The sequence below is a fragment of the Bombina bombina genome, chromosome 2, assembly GCF_027579735.1.
Source record: "Bombina bombina isolate aBomBom1 chromosome 2, aBomBom1.pri, whole genome shotgun sequence".
In the NCBI taxonomy this organism is placed as follows: Eukaryota; Metazoa; Chordata; class Amphibia; order Anura; family Bombinatoridae; genus Bombina; species Bombina bombina.
Window position 1 is genome coordinate 611,723,381 of NC_069500.1, and position 27,015 is coordinate 611,750,395.

The window sequence follows — 27,015 nt, forward strand, 5'->3', positions numbered from 1 at the left end:
TTTTAGGTCTCATGATTGCAGCATCGGACGCGATCCCTTTTGCTCGTTTTCATATGAGACCTCTACAGCTTTGCATGTTACACTAATGGTGCAGGGATTATACACAAATATCACAACTGATATACATAAATCCCAACACTCAACTCTCTCTGACTTGCTGGTTAAACCAAAACCTTATTGTTCAATGGGCTTCCTTTGTTCGTCCTACCTGGACTGTGATCACAACAGATGCAAGTCTCACAGGTTGGAGAGCTGTTTGGGGATCTCTGACAGCAAAAAGAGTTTGGAATCCTCGAGAGGCGAGGTTACCATTTAATATTTTAGAATGCCGTGCTATTTTCAGAGCTCTTCAGGCTTGGTCTCTATTACGAGAGAACTGTATATTTGGTTTCAAACATACAATGTCACAACAGTGGCATATGTCAGTCATCAAGGGGGGACTTGCAGTCCCCTAGCCAAGAAATAATTATTTCTAATACTTTCTTGGGCGGAATCCAACTCTTGTCTAATCACTGCGATTGATATACCTGGTGTAGACAATTGGGAAGCGGATTATCTCAGCTGTCAGACTCTACATCCAGGGAGTGGTCTCTCCATCCAGATGTGTTTTATCAGATTGGGCAGATGTGCAGTCTTCCAGTCATAGATCTTATGGCCTCTCGTCTGAACAAGAAACTTCCCAAATACCTCTCCAGGTCCAGGGATCCTTAGGCTGAAATGATTGATGCTCTAGCAGTTCCTTGGTTTTACCAACCTGCTTACATTTTTACGCCTCTGGTTCCTCTTCCAAGAGTGATTTTAAAGATGATAATGAACAATCTTATGTGTTTCTGATAGCACCAGCACGGCCTCACAGGTTCTGGTATGCGGATCTTGTCCAAATGTCCAGTTGCCAACCTTGGTCACTTCCTCTAAGACCAGACCTTCTGTCTCAAGGCCTGTTTTTCCATCCGGATCTCAAATCTCTAAATTTGAAGGCATTGAAATTGAACGCTTAGTCATAGAGGTTTCTCTGACTCTGTGATTAACACTATGATACAGGCTTGTAAGCCTGTTTCAAGGAAATATATCACATGGTTTGTAAAACCTATAGTTCATGGTGATCCACTCATGGTTTTTCTTAGCATTCTTTTAGAATTCCTAGGATTCTTTAGTTTCTTCAGGATGGTTTGGATAAAGTTTTGTCTGCCAATATTTTGAAAGGACAAATCTCTGCTCTTTCTGTTTTATTTCACAGAAAGAATGCTACTCTTCCTGATGTTCCCTGTTTCGTACAGGCTTTGACTCGTATCAAACCTGTTATTAAAGTGAATGTAAATTTAGATGATAAAGTGCCCGTTTTTTAAAAATCCGATTAAAAATAGAGGCACTTTAATTCATCAAAATTTACATTTCACTTGTGTTGCGAAAATACTTACCCCTTTTAATCTTGACAGCCGCTGCATCGCTTCCCCCGCCCATCGCAAAGCCTCTTCCTGGGTCTAAAATGAGGAATCTGGATTCCTCCAATCACGGCGTTGAATCAAACACTGATTCCCCCGGGGGGGGAAACCATGATTGGACGATGACGATCCATCATTTCTGACGTATGAAGAGGCTTGCGACGATCGGCGGGAATCGTTGGAGAGACTGTCGAGATTAAAAAGTAAGTATTTTCACAACACAAGTGAAATGTAAATTTTGATGAATTAAACTGCCCCTGTTTTTAATCGGATTTTTAAAAAAACAGGCACTTTATCATCTAAATTTACACTTACTTTAAATCTATCTCTCCTCCTTGGAGTCTAAATTTGGTATTAAAGACTCTGCAGGCTCCTCCTTTTGAGCCTATGCATTCTTTGGACATTAAACTACTTTCTTGGAAAGTGTTATTCTTCTTGGCTATCTCTTCTGCTAGAAGAGTTTCTGAATTGTCTGCTCTCTCTTGTGAATCTCCTTAACTGTTTTTCCATCAAGATAAAGCTGTTTTGCGGACTTAATTTAAAAATTTAAAAAAAGTTGTGAATTCTAACCACATTAATTGGGAAATTATTGTTCCTTCCTTGTGTCCTAATCCTAAGAATACTCTTGAAAGATTTTTACATTCTTTGGATGTGGTAAGAGCTTTGAAATATTATGTTGATGCTACTAAAGAGTTCAGAAAGACTTCTTGTCTATTTGTTATTTTTTCTGGTTCCATTTCTTTGGCATCTTGGTTGTAACTTCTAATTCACAAATCTTATTTGGAGGCCGGGCAGTCTCCGCCTCAGAGAATAACAGCTCATTCTACAAGATCAGTTGCCACATCTTGGGTTTTCAAGAATGAAGCTTCAGTTGGTCAAATCTGCTAAGCAGCAACTTCTTTGCATACCATTACTAAATTTTACCATTTTGACGTTTTTGCTTTTTCTGAAGCAGCTTTTGGTAGAAAGGTTCTTCAGGCAGCTGTCTGATTCTAGTGCCTATGATTTAAGTTCTTTAATTTTTAAGAAAACGTAATTTTTGTTTTGGATTTAATTTCTCAGCGGAAATAGCTGTTTTTATTTTATCCCTCCCTCTGTAGTTACTCGTGGACTTCCACATCTTGGGTATTATATCCCATCAGTAACTAGCTTGTGGACTCTCGCCACCAATATGAAAGAAAACATAATTTATGTTAGAACTTACCTGATAAATTCATTTCTTTCATGGTGGCGAGAGTCCACGAGACCCACCCATTTTTTGGGGGTTATGATTTTTTTTGTATAAAGCACATTATTTATCCTGTTCCTCTTTTTTATGCTTTTACTCCTTATACACCTCACTAACTTGTCTATACGTTAAACTGAGGTATGAGTGAGGTGGGAGGTGTATTTATAGGGATTTGAGGTTTGGAAAACTTTGCCCCTCCTGGTAGGAATGTATATCCCATCAGTAACTAGGTTGTGTGCTCTCGCCATCATGAAATAAATGAATTTTATCAGGTAAGTTCTTACATAAATTATTATTTTTTCATTACCAGTAAGAGAATGTTCTCTGCCTGCGTCTTTGGTTATTTGTGTTCTAAAATGCAAACGATAGACTATAATTTTTTTAAAACAACTGTTACCTTTCTGTTTACAGTTATTTACTATTTTTCTCAGGGTACTAAATACACAAATATATTAATAATGATATAAAACTACCTTTATGGTTGCATGTATAAGCTGTATTATGACAAGTAAATATTGCTTAAATAACATAAGATATTGTTGTTTACATCCCCTGTCCAAGCTGTCCCATTTTTTAGATGCTAATATACAAATATTTCAAAATCCAAACCATTTCCGGTCCCATGCAGTTTGGATAAAGGGTTTTGTACCTTTATAGTAGCCAAAGTAAGATTACATGATCACACATCGATACTTAACACACTAATCACACTACACACACATACTGTACGTACATTTTTTTACACTAAAAACCAGTTAAATAAAATGCCAAATACTTGCATTAATGCCTAAGTTTACGTTTCCAATCAAAACTGTTATTCTTACAGATCCGATGGAAGTATATGATTGTGGATGAAGGGCATCGAATGAAGAACCACCACTGCAAACTTACTCAGGTCTTAAACACCCATTATGTTGCTCCAAGACGTATTCTTCTGACAGGAACCCCACTCCAAAATAAGCTACCTGAGTTGTGGGCTCTTTTGAACTTCCTTTTGCCTACCATCTTTAAAAGCTGTAGCACTTTTGAACAATGGTTCAATGCCCCTTTTGCAATGACAGGAGAAAGGGTGAGTATTTGTTCACATATCACCAGTTTTTTTCCCTCAAATATGTAAGGTTTCTTGCATCTTAAGTTACCCAAATAACTGCATACATTTGGCACACACCTTCAATTAAATAGGTACTTTTATTTTCTTCTTCAAATTTAAAGAATCAAAAATAAATTCACATAAATATAATGTTAATTAAGTGTAAATGGTCAGCCAAAGCTTATTTTAAGATGTTTATATTTTAACCCCTTACGTCGCTGCAGTCCTGGGCTTCTCTCTGCCACGATCTCGCTCAAAATAGCTAGATTGTGCTATTTCTGCATGCCCCACGATTGGGGCACTGCAGAAATAGAGATGCAGAGTTACTGATGCAGAGAGAGCCACTCTGTGGCCCTCTCTGCATCGGACAGCGGTGGTGCTGATCATTGGTGGGTAGGGGGGAGAGTAAGGAGGGAGGCGGGTTGGTGGCCCATCGCTGGAGGGAGCGAGATGAGGGCTAGAGCGGTTGGGACTGTTATGCCACACTACAGGCGATGAAGGGAAAAAAACAAGCCGGTGTTCTGTCCCAGTGAGGAGGGAGGAGAGGCAATGAAGGGAATCCTCTGTGAAATCCTTTGGGGGAAAATGATCTAGGAGGGGGTAGGTTATTGAGTGGGGGGCAGCTACACTACAGCAAACTGAGTATTGTCAGACAGCTGCCAGTATCTAAGATGGTGGCAAATAGGTAGAGGGGGGGAGGGTTAGAGAGATGTTTGCGAGGGATCAGGGAGGTTGGGAGGTAAGGGGGGATACTACCCTGCAGAAAATATATAATTTAAAAAAAAACTTTTATTTTTATACTGGCAGACTTTCTGCCAGTACTTAAAGGGACACTGATCCCAATTTTTTTTCTTTCACGGTTCAGATAGAGCATGAAATTTTAAGCAACTTTATAATTTACTCCTATTATCAATTTTCTTTGTTCATCTAAGCTAAGGAGCCAGACAATTTTTGGTTCAGAGTATGGATAGCACTTTTTATTGGTGGGTGAATTTATCCAGCAATCAGCAAGAACAACTCCCAGAGAAGCATTTACAACCATTTGTGCCATGATTGCACAATCTGTTTGTAGATAATTTCAGTGAGAAACCTAAAATTGTGAAAAAGTTAACAATTTTTTTTATTTGATCGCATTTGGCGGTTAAATGGCGGCATGAAATTTACCAAACTGGGCCTAGATGAATACTTTGGGTTGTCTACTAAAAAAATATATATAGTTTTGATGAAAGTTTCATTTGGCCTTTACTATCACTTTAAAGGGACAGTGTACTCAGTTCAATCAGATAATAGGGGTTCATTGTATTCAGAGCAGCTAAAGAGAAATCCTGAGTTCTCTCTCTATCTCACTCCCACTGGAAAGTTGATTTCTCTCTCCTCCTTTATTACATAGCTTATCTATAGCAAAAATTGCCAGTAAACTTGGTGGTTTCAACAAACAGAACAACTATTTCAGATGACAGCATAATGATAACATCTTCAGCTAGTAACATGGATAATTAGGAACACATTAAAGGGGAGACATGTAAGCAACTTTATTGTATGAGATACATATGATAACTGGAAACTTCTTTTATAGAACATCTTTTAGTTCAGATGTTCCAAACATTTTTGTTGCTCTGGAACAGAAGAGTCTCTTGCCCCTTATTTATTTCCTTTGAAAACATTTGTGTAATAGGGCATGCTATAAGTAAAAGGTTTTTATTCAAACAGGCCTTTGTCACCATTAAGAAGCTTACTGTTTTACAACTTCTAACTCGGCTTGTGAGTTTTTCATTTATTTCTCTTGTAAGGTGTATCCAGTCCACGGATTCATCCATTACTTGTGGGATATTCTCCTTCCCAACAGGAAGCTGCAAGAGGATCACCCACAGCAGAGCTGTCTATATAGCTCCTCCCCTAACTGCCACTCCCAGTCATTCTCTTGCAGCTTTCGACAAGGGAAGTAGCTAGAGAGATGTGGTGCATTAATGTAGTTTATCTTCAATCAAAAGTTTATTATTTTCAAATGGTACAGGAGTTGTACTATTTTAGCCTCAGGCAGAAAGTTGAAGAAGAGTCTGCCGGAGGTTTTTGATGATCTTAGCAGGTTGTAACTAAGATCCACTGCTGTTCTCACACATAACTGAAGAGATGGGTAACTTCAGCTGGTGGAGTAGCGTGCAGGGTTACCTGCTCTGAGGTATGTGCAGTTTTAAATTTTTCTTGAGAGATGATAAGCTAGAAAATACTGACAGTGCCTGATTTATTTAAGTTAAGCCTGATTACAGGGATTTAATAACGACTGGTATCATGCTTGCTGCAAAGGGTAATATTTTTGTTATTTACTCTCATTTCTGAATAGATATAATGTTTGCTTGATGTATATAAACGTTTATGACAAATGGTGATAAAACTTTATTCTGGGGCCCAGTTTTTCCACATGGCTGACAAAATTTTGCCTAGGAATAGTTTTTTAAGGCCCTCTCACTGTGAGTAAAGGTTGGGAGGGGCCTATTTTCGCGCCTAAATTGCGCAGTAGTTTTTGCAGCTTGAGACATCCAGCTTCAATGAAGGAGTCCCCTGAACATATAGGACCTCTCTAAAGGGTTTTTGTGCCTTCCAAAGTCGTTGTATGGGCAGGTAGGAGCCACAGTAGAGCTGTGGCAGTTGGTTGTGACGTTTATATCGTTTTTTTGATCCGGTTTTGAAACTAAGGGGTCAATCATCCATTTGCAAGTGGGTGCAAAGCTATTTCAGTCTATTATACACACTGTAAAAATTTTGTAAAATTTACTGCTTTTTTCACTGTTTTGCAGTTTCTGTGATTGTTTTTTTCTCTTAAAGGCACAGTACCGTTTTTATTTTTTGCTTGTTCACAGTTATTAAAGTGTTTTCCAAGCTTGCTGGTCTCATTACTAGTCTGTTTAAACATGTCTGACATAGAGGAAACTCATTGTTCATTATGTTTAGAAGCCATTGTGGAACCCCCTCTTAGAATGTGTACCAAATGCACTGATTTTACTATAGATTACAAAGACCATATTCTGGCTTTAAAAAATTTATCACCAGAAGAAGAAATTGACAAGGAGGAAGTTATGCCGTCTAACTCTCCCCACGTGTCAGAACCTATAACTCACGCTCAGGGGACGCCAAGTACATCTAGCGCGCCCATTGCATATACCTTGCAAGACATGGCGGCAGTTATGAATCATACCCTTACAGAGGTATTATCTAAACTGCCAGGATTGCAAGGAAAGCGAGACAGCTCTGGGACTAGAATAAATACAGAGCTCTCTGACGCTTTAGTGGCTATGTCTGATACACCCTGAAGCTGAAGCAGGGGAGCTTCAATCTGTGGGTGATTTTTCTGATTCAGGGAAGATACTTCAACCTGATTCTGATATGTCTACATTTAAATTTAAGCTTGAGCACCTCCACATATTGCTCAGGGAGGTCTTAGCAACTCTGGACGACTGTGACACTATTGTAGTCCCATAGAAATGATGTAGATTGGATAAATACTATTCAGTACCTACTTACACTGATGTTTTTCCAATCCCTAAGAGGTTTTCTGAAATTATTACTAAGGAATGGGATAGACCTGGTGTACCGTTCTCTCCCCCTCCTGTTTTTAAAAAGATGTTTCCTATAGACGCCGCTACATGGGACTTGTGGCAGACGGTCCCTAAGGTGGAGGGAGCAGTTTCTACTCTAGCTAAGCGTACCACTATCCCTGTGGAGGACAGTTGTGCTTTTCTAGATCCAATGGATAAAAAATTAGAGGGTTACCTTAAGAAAATTTTTATTCAACAAGGTTTTATTCTCCAGCCTCTTGCATGCATTGCCCCAGTCACTGCTGCCACGGCTTTCTGGTTTGAGTCTCTAGAGGAGGCTCTATAGGTTGAAACCCTGTTGGAAGATATTATTGACAAGCTTAGGGCCCTTAAGCTAGCCAATTCATTTGTTTCTGACGCCGTTGTTCATTTAACCAAACTAACGGATAAAAATTCAGGTTTTGCTATTCAGGCGCGTAGGGCGCTATGGCCTAAATCCTGGTCAGCTGACGTGACTTCAAAGTCTAAACTTCTCAACATTCCCTTCAAAGGACAGACCCTATTCGGGCCTGGACTGAAGGAGATCATTTCTGACATCACTGGAGGAAAAGGTCACGCCCTTCCTCAGGACAGGTCCAACAAATTAAGGACCAAACAGTCTAGTTTTCGGCCCTTTCGAAACTTCAAGAGTGGCGCAGCTTCAACTTCCTCTAACACAGAGCAAGAGGGAACTTTTGCCCAGTCTAAGCCGGTCTGGAGACCTAACCAGGCTTGGAACAAGGGGAAACAGGTCAAGAAGCCTGCTGCTGCCTCTAAGACAGCATGAAGGAGCAGCCCCCGATCCGGAAACGGATCTAGTAGGGGGCAGACTCTCTCTCTCTCTTCGCCCAGGTTTGGGCAAGAGATGTCCAGGATCCCTGGGCATTGGAAATTGTATCCAAGGGTTATCTTCTGGAATTCAAAACCTCTCCCCCAAAAGGGAGATTTCATCTCTCACATTTATCTGTAAACCAGATAAAGAGAGAGGCGTTCTTACATTGTGTTCGAGACCTCCTAGTTATGGGAGTGATCCACCTAGTTCCAAAGGAGGAACAGGGACAGGGCTTTTATTCAAATCTGTTTGTGTTTCCCAAGAAAGAGGGAACATTCAGACCAATCTTAGATCTCAAGATCTTAAACAAATTTCTCAGAGTCCCATCCTTCAAGATGGAGACTATTCGAACCATCCTTCCTATGATCCAGGAGGGTCAATATTTGACTACCGTAGACTTAAAGGATGCTTATCTTCACATCCCGATACACAAAGATCATCATTGTTTTCTCAGGTTTGCCTTTCTAGACAGGCACTACCAGTTTGTGGCTCTTCCCTTCGGGTTGGCCACGGCACCAAGAATCTTTACGAAGGTTCTAGGGTCCCTCCTAGCGGTCCTAAGGCCGCGGGGTATAGCAGTAGCCCCTTACTTAGACGACATTCTAATACAGGCGGCGACTTTTAAAATCGCAAGATCCCATACGGACATTGTTCTGGCATTTCTAAGGTCCCATGGGTGGAAGGTGAATGAAGAAAAGAGTTATCTATCACCTCTAACAAGAGTTTCATTCCTAGGGACTCTGATAGATTTGGTAGAAATGAAGATTTACCTAACGAAGGCCAGATTGTCAAAACTTCTAGACTCTTGCCGTGTTCTTTATTCTACTTCTCGTCCTTCAGTGGTTCAGTGTATGGAAGCAATCGGGTTAATGGTAGCGGCAATGGACATAGTACCGTTTGCCCGCCTACATCTCAGGCCGCTGCAACTTTGCATGCTCAGTCAGTGGAATGGGGATTGCACAGATTTGTCCCCTCTACTAAATCTGGATCAAGAAACCAGGTATTCTCTTCTCTGGTGGCTATGTCAGGTCCATCTGTCCAAGGGGATGAGCTTCCGCAGGCCAGATTGGACTATAGTAACGACAGATGTCAGCCCTCTGGGCTGGGATGCAGTCTGGAACTCCCTGAAGGCTCAGGGATCGTGGACTCAGGAGGAGGCACTCCTTCCGATAAACATTCTGGAACTAAGAGCGATTTTCAATGCTCTTCAGGCGTGACCTCAGCTAGCTGGGGTCAGGTTCATCTGATTTCAGTCGGACAATATCACGACTGTAGCCTACATCAACCATCAGGGGGGAACAAGGAGTTCCCTAGAAATGCTGGAGGTTTCAAAGATAATTCTATGGGCAGAGGTTCACTCCTGCCATCTATCAGCTATCCATATCCCAGGTGTCGAGAACTGGGAGGCGGATTTTCTAAGTCGGCAGACTTTTCATCCGGGAGAATGGGAACTCCATCCGGAGGTATTTGCTCAGTTGATTCAACTTTGGGGCAAACCAGAACTGGATCTCATGGCGTCTCGCCAGAACGCCAAGCTTCCTTGTTACGGGACCAGGTCCAGGGACCCCAAGGCAACACTGATAGATGCTCTAGCAGCGCTTTGGTCCTTCAACCTGGCTTATGTGTTTTCACCGTTTCCTCTGCTCCCTCGTCTGATTGCCAAGATCAGGCAGGAGAGAGCTTCGGTGATTTTGATAGCACCTGCGTGGCCACGCAGGACTTGGTATGCAGACCAGGTGGACATGTCATCCTGTCCACCATGGACCCTGCCGTTGAGGCAGGACCTTCTACTTCAGGGTCCTTTCAACCATCCAAACCTAATTTCTCTGCGTCTGACTGCTTGGAGATTGAACGCTTGATTTTATCAAAGCGTGGTTTCTCTGAATCGGTCATTGATACCTTAATTCAGGCTCGAAAGCCGGTTACCAGGAAAATCTATCATAAGATATGGTGTAAATATCTTCATTGGTGTAAATCCAAGGGTTACTCATGGAGTAAGGTCAGGATTCCTAGAATATTATCTTTTCTCCAAGAAGGATTGGAGAAGGGATTGTCGGCTAGTTCATTAAAGGGACAGATTTCTGCTCTGTCTATTCTTTTGCACAAACGTCTGGCTAATACTCCAGACGTTCAGGCGTTTTGTCAGGCTTTAGTGCGAATCAAGGCTGTGTTTAAACCTGTTGCTCCACCATGGAGTCTAAATTTAGTTCTTAAAGTTCTTCAAGGGGTTCTGTTTGAACCTTTGCATTCCATAGATATCAAGCTGTTGTCTTGGAAAGTTCTGTTTTGGTAGCTATCTCCTCAGCTCCACGAGTTTCGGAGTTAACGGCTTTACAATGTGATTCTCCTTATCTCATTTTCCATGCTGATAAGGTAGTGTTGCGTACCAAACCTGGGTTTCTTCCTAAGGTGGTATCTAATAAGAATATCAATCAGGAGATTCTTGTTCCTTCACTATGTCCTAATCCTTCTTCAAAGAAGGAACGTCTATTACACAATCTTGATGTGGTCCGTGCTTTAAAATTCTATTTACAAGCCACTAAGGATTTTCGTCAAACATCTGCTTTGTTTGTGGTTTACTCTGGACAGAGGAGAGGCCAAAAGGCTTCGGCAACTTCTCTTTCTTTTTGGTTAAGAACTTAATCCGCTTTGCTTACGAGACTGCTGGCCAGCAGCCTCCTGAGAGAATTACAGCTCATTCCACTAGAGCAGTAGCTTCCACATGGGCTTTTAAAAATGAGGCTTCTGTTGAACAGATTTGTAAGGCGGCGACTTGGTCTTCGCTTCATACCTTTTCTAAATTCTACAAATTTGATACTTTTGCTTCTTCGGAGGCTGTTTTTGGGAGAAAGGTCTTACAGGCAGTGGTGCCTTCCGTTTAAGCGCCTGCCTTGTCCCTCCCTTCATCCGTGTCCTATAGCTTTGGTATTGGTATCCCACAAGTAATGGATGAATCCGTGGACTGGATACACCTTACAAGAAAAAACAAAATTTATGCTTACCTGATAAATTTATTTCTCTTGTGGTGTATCCAGTCCACGGCCCGCCCTGTCATTTTAAGGCAGGTGTTATTTATTTTTTAAACTACAGTCACCACTGCACCCTATAGTTTCTCCTTTTTCTTGCTTGTCTTCGGTCGAATGACTGGGAGTGGCAGTTAGGGGAGAAGCTATATAGACAGCTCTGCTGTGGGTGATCCTCTTGCAGCTTCCTGTTGGGGAGGAGAATATCCCACAAGTAATGGATGAATCTGTGGACTGGATACACCACAAGAGAAATAAATTTATCAGGTAAGCATAAATTTTGTTTTTTCATGACTGTGTTCTCACTTATAGGTGGATTTAAATGAAGAAGAAACTATACTGATCATTAGACGTCTCCACAAAGTGTTGCGTCCATTCCTGTTAAGGAGATTGAAGAAGGAAGTTGAATCACAGTTACCTGAAAAGGTTTGTATACCTTTTTTTAAACATGAATATGTATGGAATAAGATTGCTGTCAAAAAGGCAAGTGTGTGTGATTATTTATCATTGTACATAAATTGAGACATAAATCTAAATTTACAAATACCATGTTTTTTATTTATTTTTTTAGAATACAAATTTTTAATTACAGAAGAAAACAAAATAAAGTGTATACAATATGGATAAGCACTCCCCTCTGGTTACAACCGCTTCCTTCCAACAGTCTCTCCCAAAGGCTGTTAAATCGATATAGGTTGCAAAAAGAGGCGCTGGTTCATAGGGGTTTTCAGAAAGTTCCTCTCTATGTTCCATGATTCCTCCAAAAGGGCTGTGTCTTTATCTGTTTAAAGAATATCACATTGGCATAGTGTTCCAAACACCTTGTGAATAAGTGTAGAATACTCACAGAATAGCATTAGAACATATATTCATATGACTTTTTTGTAAGCCATACTATGTTTTAACTGCTCTTGAGAAAGATGGTACATCCGTTGAAACGCGTTGAGCCAAATAAAACGACATTTTTATTTTAAGAAATTGGTTTTTTTCTTTCCTGACTGTTTGTGGAGCCACTTGTAGAGCCGTTTGTCTAATGCTATTCTGTGAGAATTCTACACTTATTCACAAGGTGTTTCTAACACTACACCAATGATATTCTTTAAACAGATACAGACAGAGCCCTTTTGGAGGTATCATGGAACACAGAGAGGAACTTTCTGAAAACCCCTATGAATCAGCACCACTTTCTGCAACTTAAATCTTTAATTACAAATACTATTTTTTATTTTTTTTTGTAAGTACAATCTTCTTTTTTGGAAGTACACTTCCAGAATGTGTCAAAACACTTTGGGAACAAGCATCTATTTTTTTTTTTTTTATCTGCTAAAGGACTTGTGTCTTGAGTTCTCTATGGCAACAGTGTCTTGCAACATTATAATACAAAGATACAAATAATGTTGCAAAACACTGCTGCCATAGAGTACTAAATACACATGCACACTCCTGAGCTCTTATGAGCTACCTAGTTTTCCTCTTCAATAAAAGATACCAAGAGAACAAAGCAAATTTGATAACAGAAGTCAATTGGAAAGTTGTTTAAAATTGCTCTATTTAAATAATGCAAGTTTAATTTTGACCTTACTTTCCCTTTAAAGTGACATTAAACTTGGCATTGATATAAGTGCATATCAGTATAAAATAAAATCTGTTTCTTTCCTAAGATATGGAGAGTCCACGATGTCATTCAATTACTAATGGGAATATCACTCCTGACCAGCAAGAAGAGGCAAAGAGCACCACAGCAAAGCTGTTAAGTGTCACTCCCCTACCCATAATGCCCAGTCATTCTCTTTGCCTCTGTCAATGGAGGAGGTGAAGTTTGGTGTCTGAAGAAATTAATTCCTTTTTCGGGTACTTTTCCCTGCAAGCAAGGATTTGGGTTTAGCTGAGTCCACGTCAATCTCTTCAGTAGAGTAGTGGTGGCTTTGAAGCAGGTAGGAAGTTGTGAGGTAGTCCTTGCTTTGCTTCCTAACACATTGCTGCCCATGGTACAGAAAGCCAAAGTTGGTTACTCTGTTCTTTTTTTTTCTACAGGTCTCTGTAAGGAGTTAGTGTCCTTTCACGCCTTGTGATCTGTCTTCCTGCCGGACAGCTAGACTGCAGGTAATTGCTTTAGTCTTCTAGTTCTTGGAGAATTGCACTTCAAAAGAATATGTCATATAAAGTAGATGGGGACATTTTTAAAATTCTTTTATACAGGATTTTCTATGGCAGTGGGCAGGCACATTATGTATGTTGAGACTAGGGCTTAATCTTAACTTTATTGGAACATTTTTCCTCTTTGGGCTAATTTTGTTGAAATACTTTATTAGTATGTGTGTGGCTTATGTTTTATACAGGGATTTATGTATAATCTTAAAATTTGGCAGTTGGTTTTCTTTGCTTGCTTAGCTAGAACAGGCTAACTGACAGACTGCTTCAGCGTTTTTGTAAATTAAGCTCCAGGGTTGTAGGCAGAGGGAAACGCAAGCCTTTTACTTGATGCGTAGTTTCCCCTCTCTGCCGGTCATGTGACTTCGCTCTGCTGTTAGATGTTCACAGAGCGGAGCGACGTAATTGAATTTCAGTCTCTTCAGTGTTGATCTACTATATGATTGTTTTAGAGACTTCTGGTAGCCAAATTGTGTACACGTGTTACGGTAAGGCACCTCAGCCTGGCTGAGGTGTAGGGGGCCTGATTGGTTTATTATTTTAAATAATTTTTGCATAACGTTAAGCAGCTGTGGTATTAAAAATTCTTAATGTGACAGTGTATTTAAAAAATGTCTACAATTTGTGGAATTTTTTATTTAGTATTATGGACATGGACCAAGACTTTGTGTCTTTTGACAAATGCTCGTTATGCCTTGAGGCAGAAATTGTTTTGCCTATGCAATTCTGTGCTGAATGCTTAGCTAGAACACTTCAATTTAAAGATAAATTGTTGCCCTCTGAGCCCAATGTTTCTCAGGATGATGCTGTTCAGGCAATGCCACAGCTTTCTCCTCAAACGTCCCAGTGCCCTGCAGTTCCTCTCAGCCTCCTGGAGGAGTTTATTTACCTGCAGATTTTGTTGCACAGGTATCTTCTGCGGTATCTGCGGCATTATCTGCTTTTCGTATGCTGGGAAAAAGCAAGAGGAAAATTAGACATTCAGATAGTAAGGTTTCTGTTCCACCTACTGCTACGCAGGTTGCCCTCCCTCATAAGTCTGATGAGGAGTATACGTCGGTAGCCTCTGAGGGTGAAATCTCAGATTTGGACAGTATTATTCCTTGATCTGATATTGAAGAAGTAAACTTCAGATTTAAGCTTGAACACCTTTGTGTACTGTAAAAGGAGGTATTGGCTATTTTGGACGACTCTGATACTTATGTCGTTGTCAACCCTAAGAAGTCTAGTAAACTTAATAAATACTATGATGTTTCTTCCTCTGTGGTAGTTTTCCTGTCCCAGGCCGTGTGACGTAGATTATTTCACATGAATGGGAGAAGCCAGGGATTCCTTTCTCCCCATCTCCTGTATTTAAAAAGATGTTTACTGTTGCTGACTCCATTAAAGATTCTTGGTGCACGGTGCCTAAAGTAGAAGGGGCTATTTCTACTCTGGCTAAGAGAACTGCAATCCCTATAGAGGATAGCTGCTCCTTTAAGGATCCCATGGATAAAAAGCTGGAGGCTTATTTGAAAAAGATGTATGTTCATCATTGTCTTTAATGACAACCTGCAGTTTATATTGCTACAGTAGGAAGTGCGGCATCTTATTGATGCAACACCTTGTCTGAATCAATTTTAGTAGAGACTCCATTGAAGATAGGATTAAGGCTCTCAAACTAGCCAATTCCTTTATTTCTGATGCTAACATGCAAGTTATTACACTGGGAGCCAAGATCTGTCTGGCTTCTCTGTCCTAGCTCGTAGGGCATTTTGGCTAAAATCTTGGTCAGCTGATGTTACCTCTAAGTCCAAGCTTCTGGCACTTCCTTTCAAGGGTAAGACCTTGTTCGGACCTGGTCTGGCAGAAATAATTTCTGATATTACGGGTGGAAAAAGGTCTTTTCTACCACAAGACAAGAAAAACAGACTCAAAGGACGTCAAAGTAATTTTCGTTCCTTTCGTAACTTCAAAGGTCAAAAGTCTTCCTCTCCCTCTTCTAAGCAGGAGCAGTCCAAGTCTTCTTGTAAGCCCAATCAGTCTTGGAATAACAGGAAGCAATCAAAGAAACCCTCAGCTGAGTCTGTCAGCAGGAAGGATCGGCCCCTGGTCCGGGATCGGATCAAGTGGGGGGCAGACTTTCCCTGTTTTGTCAAGCGTGAAGACGAGATGTCCCTGATCCTTGGACTGTGGACATAGTATCCCAGGGTTACAAAATAGAATTCAAAACTTTCCCTCCCAGGGGCAGATTCCACCTCTCAAGATTATCTGCAGACCAGGTAAAAAGAGAGTCATTCTTGAACTACGTTCAGAACCTTTCCTCCCTGGAAATGATTCTTCCAGTTCCAGTAAGGGAACAGGGTCTAGGATTCTATTCAAATCTGTTTGTGGTTCCCAAAAAAGAGGGAACTTTTCAACCCATTTAAGACCTAAAGTGCCTCAACAAGTTTCTCAGGGTACCATCCTTCAAAATGAAAACCATTCGTTCCATTCTTCCTTTGGTCCAAGTGGGTCAGTTCATGATGACCATAGACCTGAAGGACACGTATCTTCATGTTCCCATCCACAGGGATCATCACAAATTCCTGAGATTCGCCTTTCTATACAAACACTTTCAGTTTGTGGCTCTTCCGTTTGGACTTGCCACAGCTCCCAGAATTTTCTCAAAGGATCTGGGGGCTCTCTTGGCAGTGATCAGGTCTTGGAGAATTGCAGTGGCGCCATGCCTGGATGACATATTGGTTCAGGCGCCATCTTTCCAACAAGCAAACTCTCATACAGAGATCTTATTGTCTTTTCTACGTTCCCACGGTTGGAAAGTGAATCTGGGAAAGAGTTCCCTTGTTCCAGCTACAAGGGTGGTTTTCTTAGGGACCATAGTAGATTCCCTATCTATGAACATTTTTCTGATGATCAGAAAATCCAAAATTCTCTCCTCTTGCCTGTTCGGCCATCAGTGGCTCAATGTATGGAGGTAATTGGTCTGATGGTCGCTTCCATGGACATCATTCCTTTTGCTCGATTCTATTTGAGAGCTCTGAAATTATGCATGCTCAGACAATGGAATGGAGACCATTTGGATCTGTCTCAGAGGATAGATCTAGACCAGTCGACAAGAGACTCTCTCCCGTGGTGGCTTTTTTAGGACCATCTGTCTCAGGTAACATGCTTCTGGAGACTATCCTGGGTGATTGTGACCACGGACGCCAGCCTGCTAGGCTGAGGAGCAGTCTGGGACTTGTTAAAGGCGCAGGGGCTATGGACTCAGGAGGAGTCTGCTCTCCCCATAAACATCTTGAAGTTGAGAGCGATTTTCAATGCTCTGATGTCTTTAGCCCAGTTTATCAGATTCCTGTCGATCACCTCAGTGGCTTACATTAACCATCAGGGAAGAATTCGGAGTTCCTTAGCCATGAAGGAGGTGGCACAGATTATTAAGTAGGTGGAAGCTCACAATTGTTGTCTTTCTGCCATCCACATTCCTGGAGTGGACAACTGGGAAGCGGATTTCCTGAGCATACAGACATTTCATCCCAGGGAGTGGGATCTCCATCCAGAGGTGTTCTCCAGGTTAACCCTTAAATGGGGGGTTGCCGGAGTTGGATCTGTTGGCGTCTCGACAGAACGCCGAGAGAGAGCATCAGTAATTCTAGTAGCTCCTGCATGGCCTCGCAGGATCTGGTATGCAGACCTAGTAAAGATGCCACTCGGCCACCTTGGAGGTTGCCTCTGAGGAAGGACCTTCTAACTCAGGGTCCATTCCTCCATCCATTTCTCATTTCTCTGAAGCTGACTGCTTGGAGATTGAACGCTTAGTGGATTTTCTGAGTCGATCATTGAGACCATGATCCAGACTCGCAAGCCTGTTACTCTAAAAATTTACCATAAGGCATGGTGTAAATACCTTTATTAGTGTGAATTTAAGGGCTACTCTTGGGATAGGGACAGGATTCCTAGAATTTTATCTTTTCTCCAGGAAGGTCTGGAGAAAGGGTTGTCAGTCAGTTCTCTGAAAAGTCAGATTTCTGCATTATCTATTTTGTTACACTAGCATCTGGCGGATGTGCCAGATGTTCAATCTTTTTGCCAGGCCCTAGTCCGAATCAGGCCTGTGTTTAAACCTGTTTCTCCTCCTTGGAGCCTTAATCTTGTTCTTAAAGTTTTGCAGCAGGCTCCGTTTGAGCCAATGCATTCCATAGATACTAAGTTTCTATCGTAGAAGATTTTGTTTCTTAGTGCTATCTCTTCTGCTCGAAGAGTTTCGGAACTCTCGGCTTTGCAGTGCGATTCGCCTTACCTTATCTTTCATGTGGATAAGGTGGTTCTTCGTACTAAGTGTGAGTCTAAGGGTTACTCTTGGAGTAGGGTCAGGATTCCTAGAATTTTGTCTTTTCTCCAGGAAGGTTTGGAGAAAGGGTTGTCAGTCAGTTCTCTGAAAGGTCAGATATCTGCATTATCTATTTTGTTACACAAGCTTCTGGCGGATGTGCCAGATGTTCAATCTTTTTTTTATTTATTTAAGTTTCAAAAGAGCTATATTGAAACAAAAAGAAACTGTAAACAATACAATTTGAAGAAACATGGCATATTTTGAAAGCATCTAAAGTTACATTTTCTGGAGTCCATTTGTTCAACATGTCCATTAGGTCGACAAAATCCTTATTAATAAGTACAGGTAGTCAAATGTAACGGAGCCGGTACAAAATTTCATAAAATTGCTAACACGCTGATTTAACACATTTCGCCAGACCAAGATTGATACACCACCCGGCCTCCTTAAGTGTAAATTAAAAAATAAGGAGAAGAACACACACCGTGTCATAGTCTTTAGATGCAGTTTGATAAACAAAGATGAATTAAACTTTCAGAGAATAAAGCAAAGGAGAAAGTTATGAAGCGAAGAGACTAAGAGGGAGGTGGGAGAGAGAAAATATAGGGGAAGAGAGGGAGGGTGGGGGGGAGGGAGTCTGGCTGGGAGGAGGACAGGAGAAGATGGGAGTGTTTATGTTGGCGTGTGCGGCAGTGATTCCAAGTAAAACCCGACCTCCTGAAAGAAAGTCAAGTTTCCATGTCTTATGTATGCATACTCCTCAAACATGAGAAGTTCAGATGTATTCACCGTAGTGTAGGAATTGATGTATTTTTCCAGTTCCTAGCGATAAGTTGCCATTGAACTATTGAGACCTTTTTGTAACAGTTTCCATCTAATGTTGCATTGTTTGCTGAGTTTATAGTTTAAAAGGGAAATTTCAGGTGTTGGTATAAAATAATTTCCGAATAGTTCTTTATAGAAGCTCTCTATAGCCTTCCAGAAGGGGGTCAAATATCTACACTGCCACCAAATATGTGACATGGTGCCTACATCACCACATCTCCTCCAACAAGATGCCCTGGCTTTGGGGTATATCTGTTTAATCCTGCCCGGGGGTAAGATACCACCGGAATAGAAGTTTGTGATTCAATTCAAGAATCCTTGGAGAGGAGGATGATTTCTTAGTGTTGTAGAATATGTTATTCCATTGTTTTCCTGACAGTGAGATCACCAATTCTTTGTGCCAAGAGGATGTGAATGGATGGGATGGGGGTGTATTAGCGTCATCAAGTGTTTTGTTTTTTTACTAGGGACAAGGACCTCCGGGGTAAAGTGCCCTGTAAGCAGAGGCAGTCAAAGTTTGTAATTTCCCTTATTAAATCTTGTTTATATGGAGAAGTTCCAATCATATGTGTTAGTTGGCCGTATTTAAGCCAGGGAGTAAACGAGCCCCCAGCCACTTCTGTTAAGTCAGTCCGTCCTATTATTTTCCCTTTCTCAGTTAATCTAGCCAGTGGTAAAGTTTGACCAAGTCCGCTATCAGGTAAGCCCTGTAGTATGATACCCCCCATCAATTCTGCATTAATAGGAATAGGTGTCATTGGGGAGAAAAGAGTGAATATGCCTTTATTTCTAGTTCTTACCTGGTCCCAAGTCTTAAAGATGTGAGTGTATAGGAGTGATTGTTTCGCTAGCAGTGGTCTGATAGTCTGATAAGGTGCTTTATCCAACAGAGAGGACCTATCGGCTGTGAGTTTAGGAGGTGAGAGTCTAAAATTGTACACGGTTTGATGTAAGGGATTTCATGCCAGTCTAGGATTTGCTGCAGAACCACTGCGTTATAGTATTGGAGGATGGATGGGAGACCCATTCCACCACTTCCCAGGGGTCGAAATAGGATTTTCTTTATTCATTTGTGGCTTTATTCCACCCCAAATAAAAGCATTTATTGATGATTGAAGTTGTGTCAAGTATGAGGTAGGCAAATGGATAGGGACTGTTTAAAGTATATATAAAATTTGCGAAAGAGTGGTCATTTTTATTGTTTGTATTCTGCCCCACCAAGCCAGGGGTTTATCACACCAGGTGACAAAGTCCCTGCAAAGCTTATTGAGAAGAGGTAAATAATTATATTTAAACAATTTACTAGTGGGCGCAGTTAAATGTGTTCCTAGGTATTTAATTTTATCATGTTTCAAAGTGTAAGGGCACAGCAGCTTCAAATTATCATAGTCTTTTCGAGGCATAGATGTTCACTGAATGTTTGGAATTCCTTGAGAAGGGGTGAAAGAGACGCAGCTGGGGAGGTAAGCAACACTAGGACATCGTCCACATAGAGAGTAATCTTATAGTCAGTGGAGCCTAACCTCATTCCCTTAATGTCTAGGTTGTTCCCTATATGTGCAGCCAGCACTTCCATAGAAATAGCGAACAGGAGCAGGGACAGTGGGCAGCCCTGCCTTGTACCGCTTTGGATCTGTAAATTATCTGATAAAGTGCCGTTTACTTTAACCTTTGCTGAGGGGTATGTATAGAGGCTCATAATTCTGTGTATCATTTTAGAGCCTATACCGATGGCTGACAGGCAGATTTTCAAAAAATTCCAGTCCAGCCGGTCGAAAGCTTTTTCAGCGTCAGTTGATATCAATATTGCAGGTTGTTTCGACTGGCTGACATGCTCTATGAGGTGTAGGATCTTTATCGTATTATCTTGTGCCTCTCGCTTAAATATAAAGCCTGATTGATCGGCGTGAATTATCTAGGGTAGAACTCTATTCAGGCATGAGGATAGTATCTTGGCATATAGCTTTATGTCGGTATTAAGTAGCGATATGGGCCGATTACTTTCTGCTTTGGTTGGGTCTTTATCTGCCTTCGGTATAACAGTAACATGAGCCTCTAATATTTATCGAGACCAGGTCTGATTATTATCTATTGATTGGAATAATGAGGTAAGATGCGGGGTGAGATTTTGGGCAAACTGTTTATAATACAGGTTAGTAAATCCATCTGGTCCTGGACTTTTATGTAAAGGAAGGGATTTAATGGCCCCTAACGTTTCCTGTACTGCAATAGGCTCCTCTAGGGAATTGATTATTTCTGTGGGTACAGTGGGGAGTCGGGCCTCATCAACATAACGTTCACTTGCGGTTTGCTCTTATGACAGTGGTGGTGGGGGAAGATTATATAGTTTGTTATAGAATTATCTAAATTGGCTCACTATCTGATCACTACCCACAAGGTCCTTGCCTTCCAAATTAATACGTTTATGTATGTAGTTATTGACTCTTCGCTGCTTAGGGGTTCTAGTTAGTGACGTACCTATTCTGTTGGATTCTAAGAAATAGATTTTTTTAAGCCGAAGTGCTTTCTGTTGAGCTTCCTTGTAAAGGAGGTGATTGAGCTTGTTTCTTACTTTCCTTAACTTAATGGAGGAATCTATAGGGTTTGTTTTATGCTGCGTTTCTAAATCACGTAATTTAGTTGTTAAATTCACATAGGTTGTTCTGTACTGCTTGGTGAGATAGGATTTGTATTTAATAAATTTGCCTTGTACTACCGTTTTGTGAGCTTCCCAAAGGGAATGGGGGGATGTTACAGATGATTTGTTTAGTTGAAAGTACTCAGTGATGGATTCAGACTTTTTTTTTACTGAAAATAGGGTTTTTGAGCAAATATTCGTCCAGTCTCCACTGGAACGGGGTTAGCGGGGCTTCTGACCAGTTCAAGTCCACACCAACCATAGAGTGGTCTCTCCAACTGGTCGGTTCGATAGTCCTTGAGTAAGCTATAACTGTTTTGGTCTATAAAAATGTAATCTACCCTCTATGGGGGTTAGAGTAGAAAGTAAACATTTTTTGACCTGTGTGTTTGGTCCTCCAAGTGTCAATCAATGCTAAAGAATGGAGATATGTGCCTATGTCTATTAACAATTTCAGTGAGATACCACTATGACCTGCTGAGCAATCAATGGTCAGTTCCAATGCTGTGTTTAGGTCACAAACTAATATCAGGGAGCCTTTTTGAATTTGTTGTACTTTACCCATGAGTCTATGTAAGAATTTGGCTTGTTTAGTATTTGGTGCATAGGCATTCACTAGTGTTATTGGTCTGTTATATATAGAAGTCCCACCAAAATAACCCATCTGCCCCCAGGATCTGACTCTGCCTGTAATAACTGGAAGGGGAGGGATATGTGTAATAAGATACCTACACCACCCTTCTTTTTTATGGTTGATGCAAAGTGACCCGCTGGGAAGTCTCGATTAAAAAAAACGGGTTGGGAATCTCTAGAGAAGTGTGTCTCCTGAATGAAAACGTCATCCGCTTTTGATTTTTTAAACCACGACAGAGCCACTGAGCGCTTAGTTGGCGAGTTTAATCCCTTGACATTAAATGAGACTAGCTTAAAATGCCGTGTCCCCATGAGCAAAGAGTTGGGATTACATTTAGTGAAATAGGTTCTTTGGTTTAAAGTCACTGAGTCAGAACAGTTTGAAATAATTAATCACTCTTGGTTAGAGCTAAGTTACCAGACAAAACAATATAGCAGTTCAACATTTCTTCAGGTTATTGGGGTTTGGTCTCCTGCTGAAGCAGATGGAAGCTGATTAGACGATCTTCTGTCTTTCTTTTTGTAGGAAACCTGAGTCCAGTGTGGCCTTTGCTTTTATGGGGTGGCCGTGGTTTGAGTGTTCTCTTGGTGTGGAGGGGGAGATGGCATCTTGATCTGCAGCTGGGAGCAAACGATTCTAGGTCCTCTGGAGATTTGTAGATGACCGGTTTACCATTGTTAATAACTTTTAAGCAGAAGGGGAAACCCCATCTGTAAGGGATACCCAGTTCCCTAAGTAGTGATGTGAGGAATCTGGCCTCTCTCCTCTTTGCGAGGGTCAGTTGGCTGAGATCGGCATAGATTTGGAGATGACTCCCCTCATGCTGAATAGGAAATTTCTTTCTTGCTGCTGTAAGAATGTTCTCCTTATCTCTGAAACTCGTCAACTTAAGAATAACGTCTCTAGGGGGGAGCTGATTTCTTTGGAAGAGGTTTAAGGGCACGGTGACAGCGATCCAGTGGAAATTCAATTTCTTCTTCAGTACCCATGAGCACATTAAATAATCTTTAAATATAACCTAAGAGTTCTGCAGTTTTGATAGTTTCAGGGATACCTCTAATCCTGACGCCTCCCTCTGTTATCCAGGTCTTTGACCTGATCCTGTTATTGTTGTATCAGAGAGTAGTTGTGGGAAGTTTGTCGGATTTGAGTGTCCAGCATTCTATCTGTTTGTGTCACATCCTCCTCCAATTCAACAATACAGTTTCCTATGTCACTAATTTCTTTCTTGACCTCTGAAAGGCTGCTTTTGATCATGCTACTGACTTGAGTAATAAATGCTGTAAAATCCTCTTTTGAGGGTACTGCCTGTAGATCTGCCCTAGTTATAGGGGCATCTATATCTGGATCCATTTTTGAGTCTGAAAGGTCGGGTTGGGACCCTTCATGTCTGTCTGAAGATTCAGCAATTGCAGTGCCCATTGTCTTAAAAAAAAAAGTGTACTTTTGTTGTAGTTGAAGTCGGGCCTTTGCTCAATTTATCAGTCCTTTGAGCCCGTCTAGTGGACATGGCGAAGTCTTTTTATCAGGTATTTTGCGACTCTGTTAATTATATGTCCAGTTCTGTGTATGCAAATGTGAATGCTCACCCACTGAGCTAAGTTCAATAAACTTTTATGTTAGATCTATACTGCCACATAGTACTGCTGCTTAGTGAAGAAACTTAGAGACCTGTAAACCCACAGAGCGTTATATATATGGTTTTTGTATTGTGTAGGCGCCCTTACTATGCCTCCTAGGTTATGTAAAAATTGCCCAAAGAGAGAAACTAGGGTAACCATCCATGGCAACCATATCTTGACTGTGATATCAAAAAGAACATTTTGTCCTATTAGTGCAGCATTATTTGGAGCTGTAGGTACTCACTGTGATCCTTATCCTTGTTGCGTGGTCTCCGTGCTTGCGCACTTATATTTCACCGATTTTCCTTTTCCTGCTTTTCTCCTCTCCTCCTCTCCCCCTCCCTGAAAAATAACTTTGTTGTTAAGGCATGTTACATTCCTATGCCATAAGTTGGGGAGTTCACTCTCTTTTGAGCCGCCGTGCTGCTGCATTGTCCCGTAGTTGAGACAGGGCTGGTGATGAGGGCCTCAGGCCTTGGTGACGTCTGATGGTTTGAGCAATTGCGGTCGTGCGGTTACGATCCGGCTTATACCGGATGATCGCTGAGCTGCCAACAAGTAGTTGCTTCTTTCAGGTGTGGTAATTTCCCATCCCGGAGTGCTCTTAAGTGTTCCTGTGCCGACCTAACTTCGAAGCGCTAGTGACCTGCGTCCATCTTGGGCGCCGGCTAGCTCCGCCCCCCCAGATGTTCAATCTTTTTGTCAGGCCGTAGTCAGAATCAGGCCTGTGTTTAAACCTGTTGCTCCTCCTTGGAGCCTTAATCTTGTTCTTAAAGTTTTGCAGCAGGCTCCGTTTGAGCCAATGCATTCCATAGATATTAAGTTGCTATCTTGGAAGGTTTTGTTTCTTAGTGCTATCTCTTCTGCTCAAAAATTTTCGGAACTCTCGGCTTTGCAGTGTGATTCGCCTTACCTTATCTTTCATGTGGATAAGGTGGTTCTTCGTACTAAATAGGGGTTTCTTCCTAAAGTGGTTTTGGATTAAAATATAATTCAGGAAATTGTTGTTCCTTCTCTCGGTCCCAATCCTTCTCATAAAGAACGTCTCTTGCACAACTTGGATGTTGTGTGTGCTCTAAAATTCTGCCTACAGCCGACTAAGGATTTTCGCCAGTCTTCTGCCCTGTTTATTTGTTTCTCAGGAAAGCGTAATTGTCAGAAGGCTACTTCTACATCCCTTTTCCCTCTGGTTGAGAAGTAGGATTCATTTTGCTTATGAGACTGCTGGACAACAGTCTCCTGAGAGAATTACAGCTCATTCCACTAGGGCTGTCTCCTCTTCTTGGGCTTTCAAAAATGAACCTTCTGTGGAACAGATTTGCAAGGCTGCAACTTGGTCCTCTCTACATACTTTTCCTTCCTAACATAGGGATAGTCCACAGCTTAAATCCTTACTGTTGGGAAATACAACTCCTGGCCACCAGGAGGAAGTAAAGACACCCCAGCCAAATGCTTAAATATCCCTCCCACTTTCTCATTACCCCAGTGATTCTTTGCCTTTCATCACGTTAGGAGGTGTCAGAGGATTCGGTAAGAGTCCTGGGTAAGGTAAGAAGTGTCAGAGGATTCGGAGAGTCCTGGAAAAGGGTATCTGCCCTTCGAGATAATACTGGAGTTTTAAGTATACTCTGAGAGACCCCAAACAAACAAAATAGCGACTTCCAGTAGTGTCATAAATTTGTCCTCACATGCACTAAATAAAGCTGAGCTTAAGATTTTAGAACTGGGTTTGGGCTTTTGCCCAAACAGGAAGTTTAATCTTTTCCAAACCATAATTGACTTGAACCGATTTATAAGAAAGATCACATTGAATAAACACTTTGAGATGACAGCCAAAGCTGATGATACTAGATCCTGTATATCCAATACTACACACCCCACAAACTTTCCCTCCCTTACCTTTCAAGAAGCATGTAGTATCACATCATTGGAGAGTTTAGAAAGGGAATCCACAGTACCTAGTGCAATAACCGATAATAAATTACCACAGAGAAAAGTTGCCTCTAATTTTTATCCTATACACAATAGAGGCAAATCTTTGGAGGTTTTTCATACACGAGTAGTGGATGACTTAAAAAAACTTAGCTTATCCACCACTCCTGTCACACAAAATCTTTCTAAATTAGAAAAAGAAGCGATCCTCTCTATACAAAACAATGACAACATCGTGATAAGGCAATCAGATAAGGGAGGCAGTGTGGTGGTGTTGGATCGAGTGGACTATGTAAATGAGGCATTGCGCCAATTAACTGACCATAACACATACTCCATTGTGGACCAAAATCCAACAAAACGTTTTCAATATGAGCTTGGGCAGATGTTGGATGATGGGGTTGATTTAGGTATTTTTGATCAACAAACAGCAGATTCTTTATATGTTACCCATCCTATCATCCCCATCTTCCACCATCTGCCCAAGGTCCACAAGAGTGTGACTGATGTAAAGGGTCGTCCCATCATATCAGGGATAGGTTCCCTTCTGGAACCTCTATGTGATTGGTTGGATGGGGTACTGCAGCCATATGTTTTGGCCTTACCCAGTTATATCTGTGACACCTCACATGTATTGGGTATGCTGGAGTGTATTGAGTGGCACAAAGATTATAGCTGGCTGACCATTGATGTGGTCTCTCTATACTCCAGCATACCCCATGACATGGGCCTAAGGGCCATTGAATTTTTCCTACAGTCTAATGCTGATATGTCATCAGAAAATATAAGTTACATCCTACGTATTACTCAGTATCTACTAGAGCATAACTACTTCTGCTTTGAGGGGGTCTTTTACCTCCAGAAACGGGGCACAGCCATGGGGGCCAAGTTTGCCCCCTCCTATGCGAACTTGTATATGGGCTGTCTCAAGCGTTTCTTCATCTATGGAGGTGAGAGCCCCCTTGGAGCAGAAGTGGTTTTCTATCGTCGCTTCATAGACGACCTGATTTTTATCTGGTCGTCAAGTGAAGAAAAAGCCCAAACATTTCTTGGTTTCTTAAATGAGGCAAGACATGGCTTAAAATTCACACATGAGTGGCATCCTTCTAAGGTCAACTTCCTGGATGTCACACTAACTGGAAATCATGTGACACAAAAGATTGAGTCAAAACTCTATAGAAAGCCCATCTCAGGTAACACAATTCTCCACCATAAAAGTGGTTATCCTCCACATGTATTCAGTGGCATTGCAAAGAGCCAGTTCCTAAGGGCAAAGAGAGTCTGCAGCAGTGAAAAAGATTTCCATGCAGAAACCAAGGAAATCAAACGGAGGCTCAAAAATAGGGGTTATCCCCCAAAACTACTAGACAATGTAGCCAAAAAAGTGGTCACATCAGAAAGAAATCCAAAAAATCTACAGAATAAGGTGAATGAGCAAGAAAGACCGCTCACTTTCATCACCCAATATTCTTCAGATTATTCCACTGTATGTAGCATCATTAGGAAATACTTTCCTATTCTCCTGGGTGATGTACACTTAAAAACGACAGTGGAAAAAGGATTTAGGTGTGTCTACTCCAAAAATCTGTCTTTGGGCAATCTTCTGTCTCCTAGTCTCTTACCTTCCAATAAAAGGAAGAAAAGTTCCTGGTTACAGGTCAATGGCACCTACAAATGTGGGGACCATAGGTGTAAGGCCTGTGACACTGTTGTG

At 41.3% G+C, this 27,015-nt stretch overlaps 1 protein-coding gene across 1 annotated transcript in view; it reads left to right on the plus strand.

Annotated features, from left to right (window-relative positions):
• Positions 1-27,015, plus strand: part of SMARCA2 (SWI/SNF related, matrix associated, actin dependent regulator of chromatin, subfamily a, member 2) — a 1,314,671-nt gene that overhangs the window by 773,675 nt on the left and 513,981 nt on the right. The window contains exons 22-23 of the mRNA XM_053702540.1: positions 3,497-3,739; positions 11,500-11,613. Coding sequence (XP_053558515.1) covers positions 3,497-3,739; positions 11,500-11,613 — 357 coding nt within the window. The remainder of the gene's footprint in view (positions 1-3,496; positions 3,740-11,499; positions 11,614-27,015) is intronic.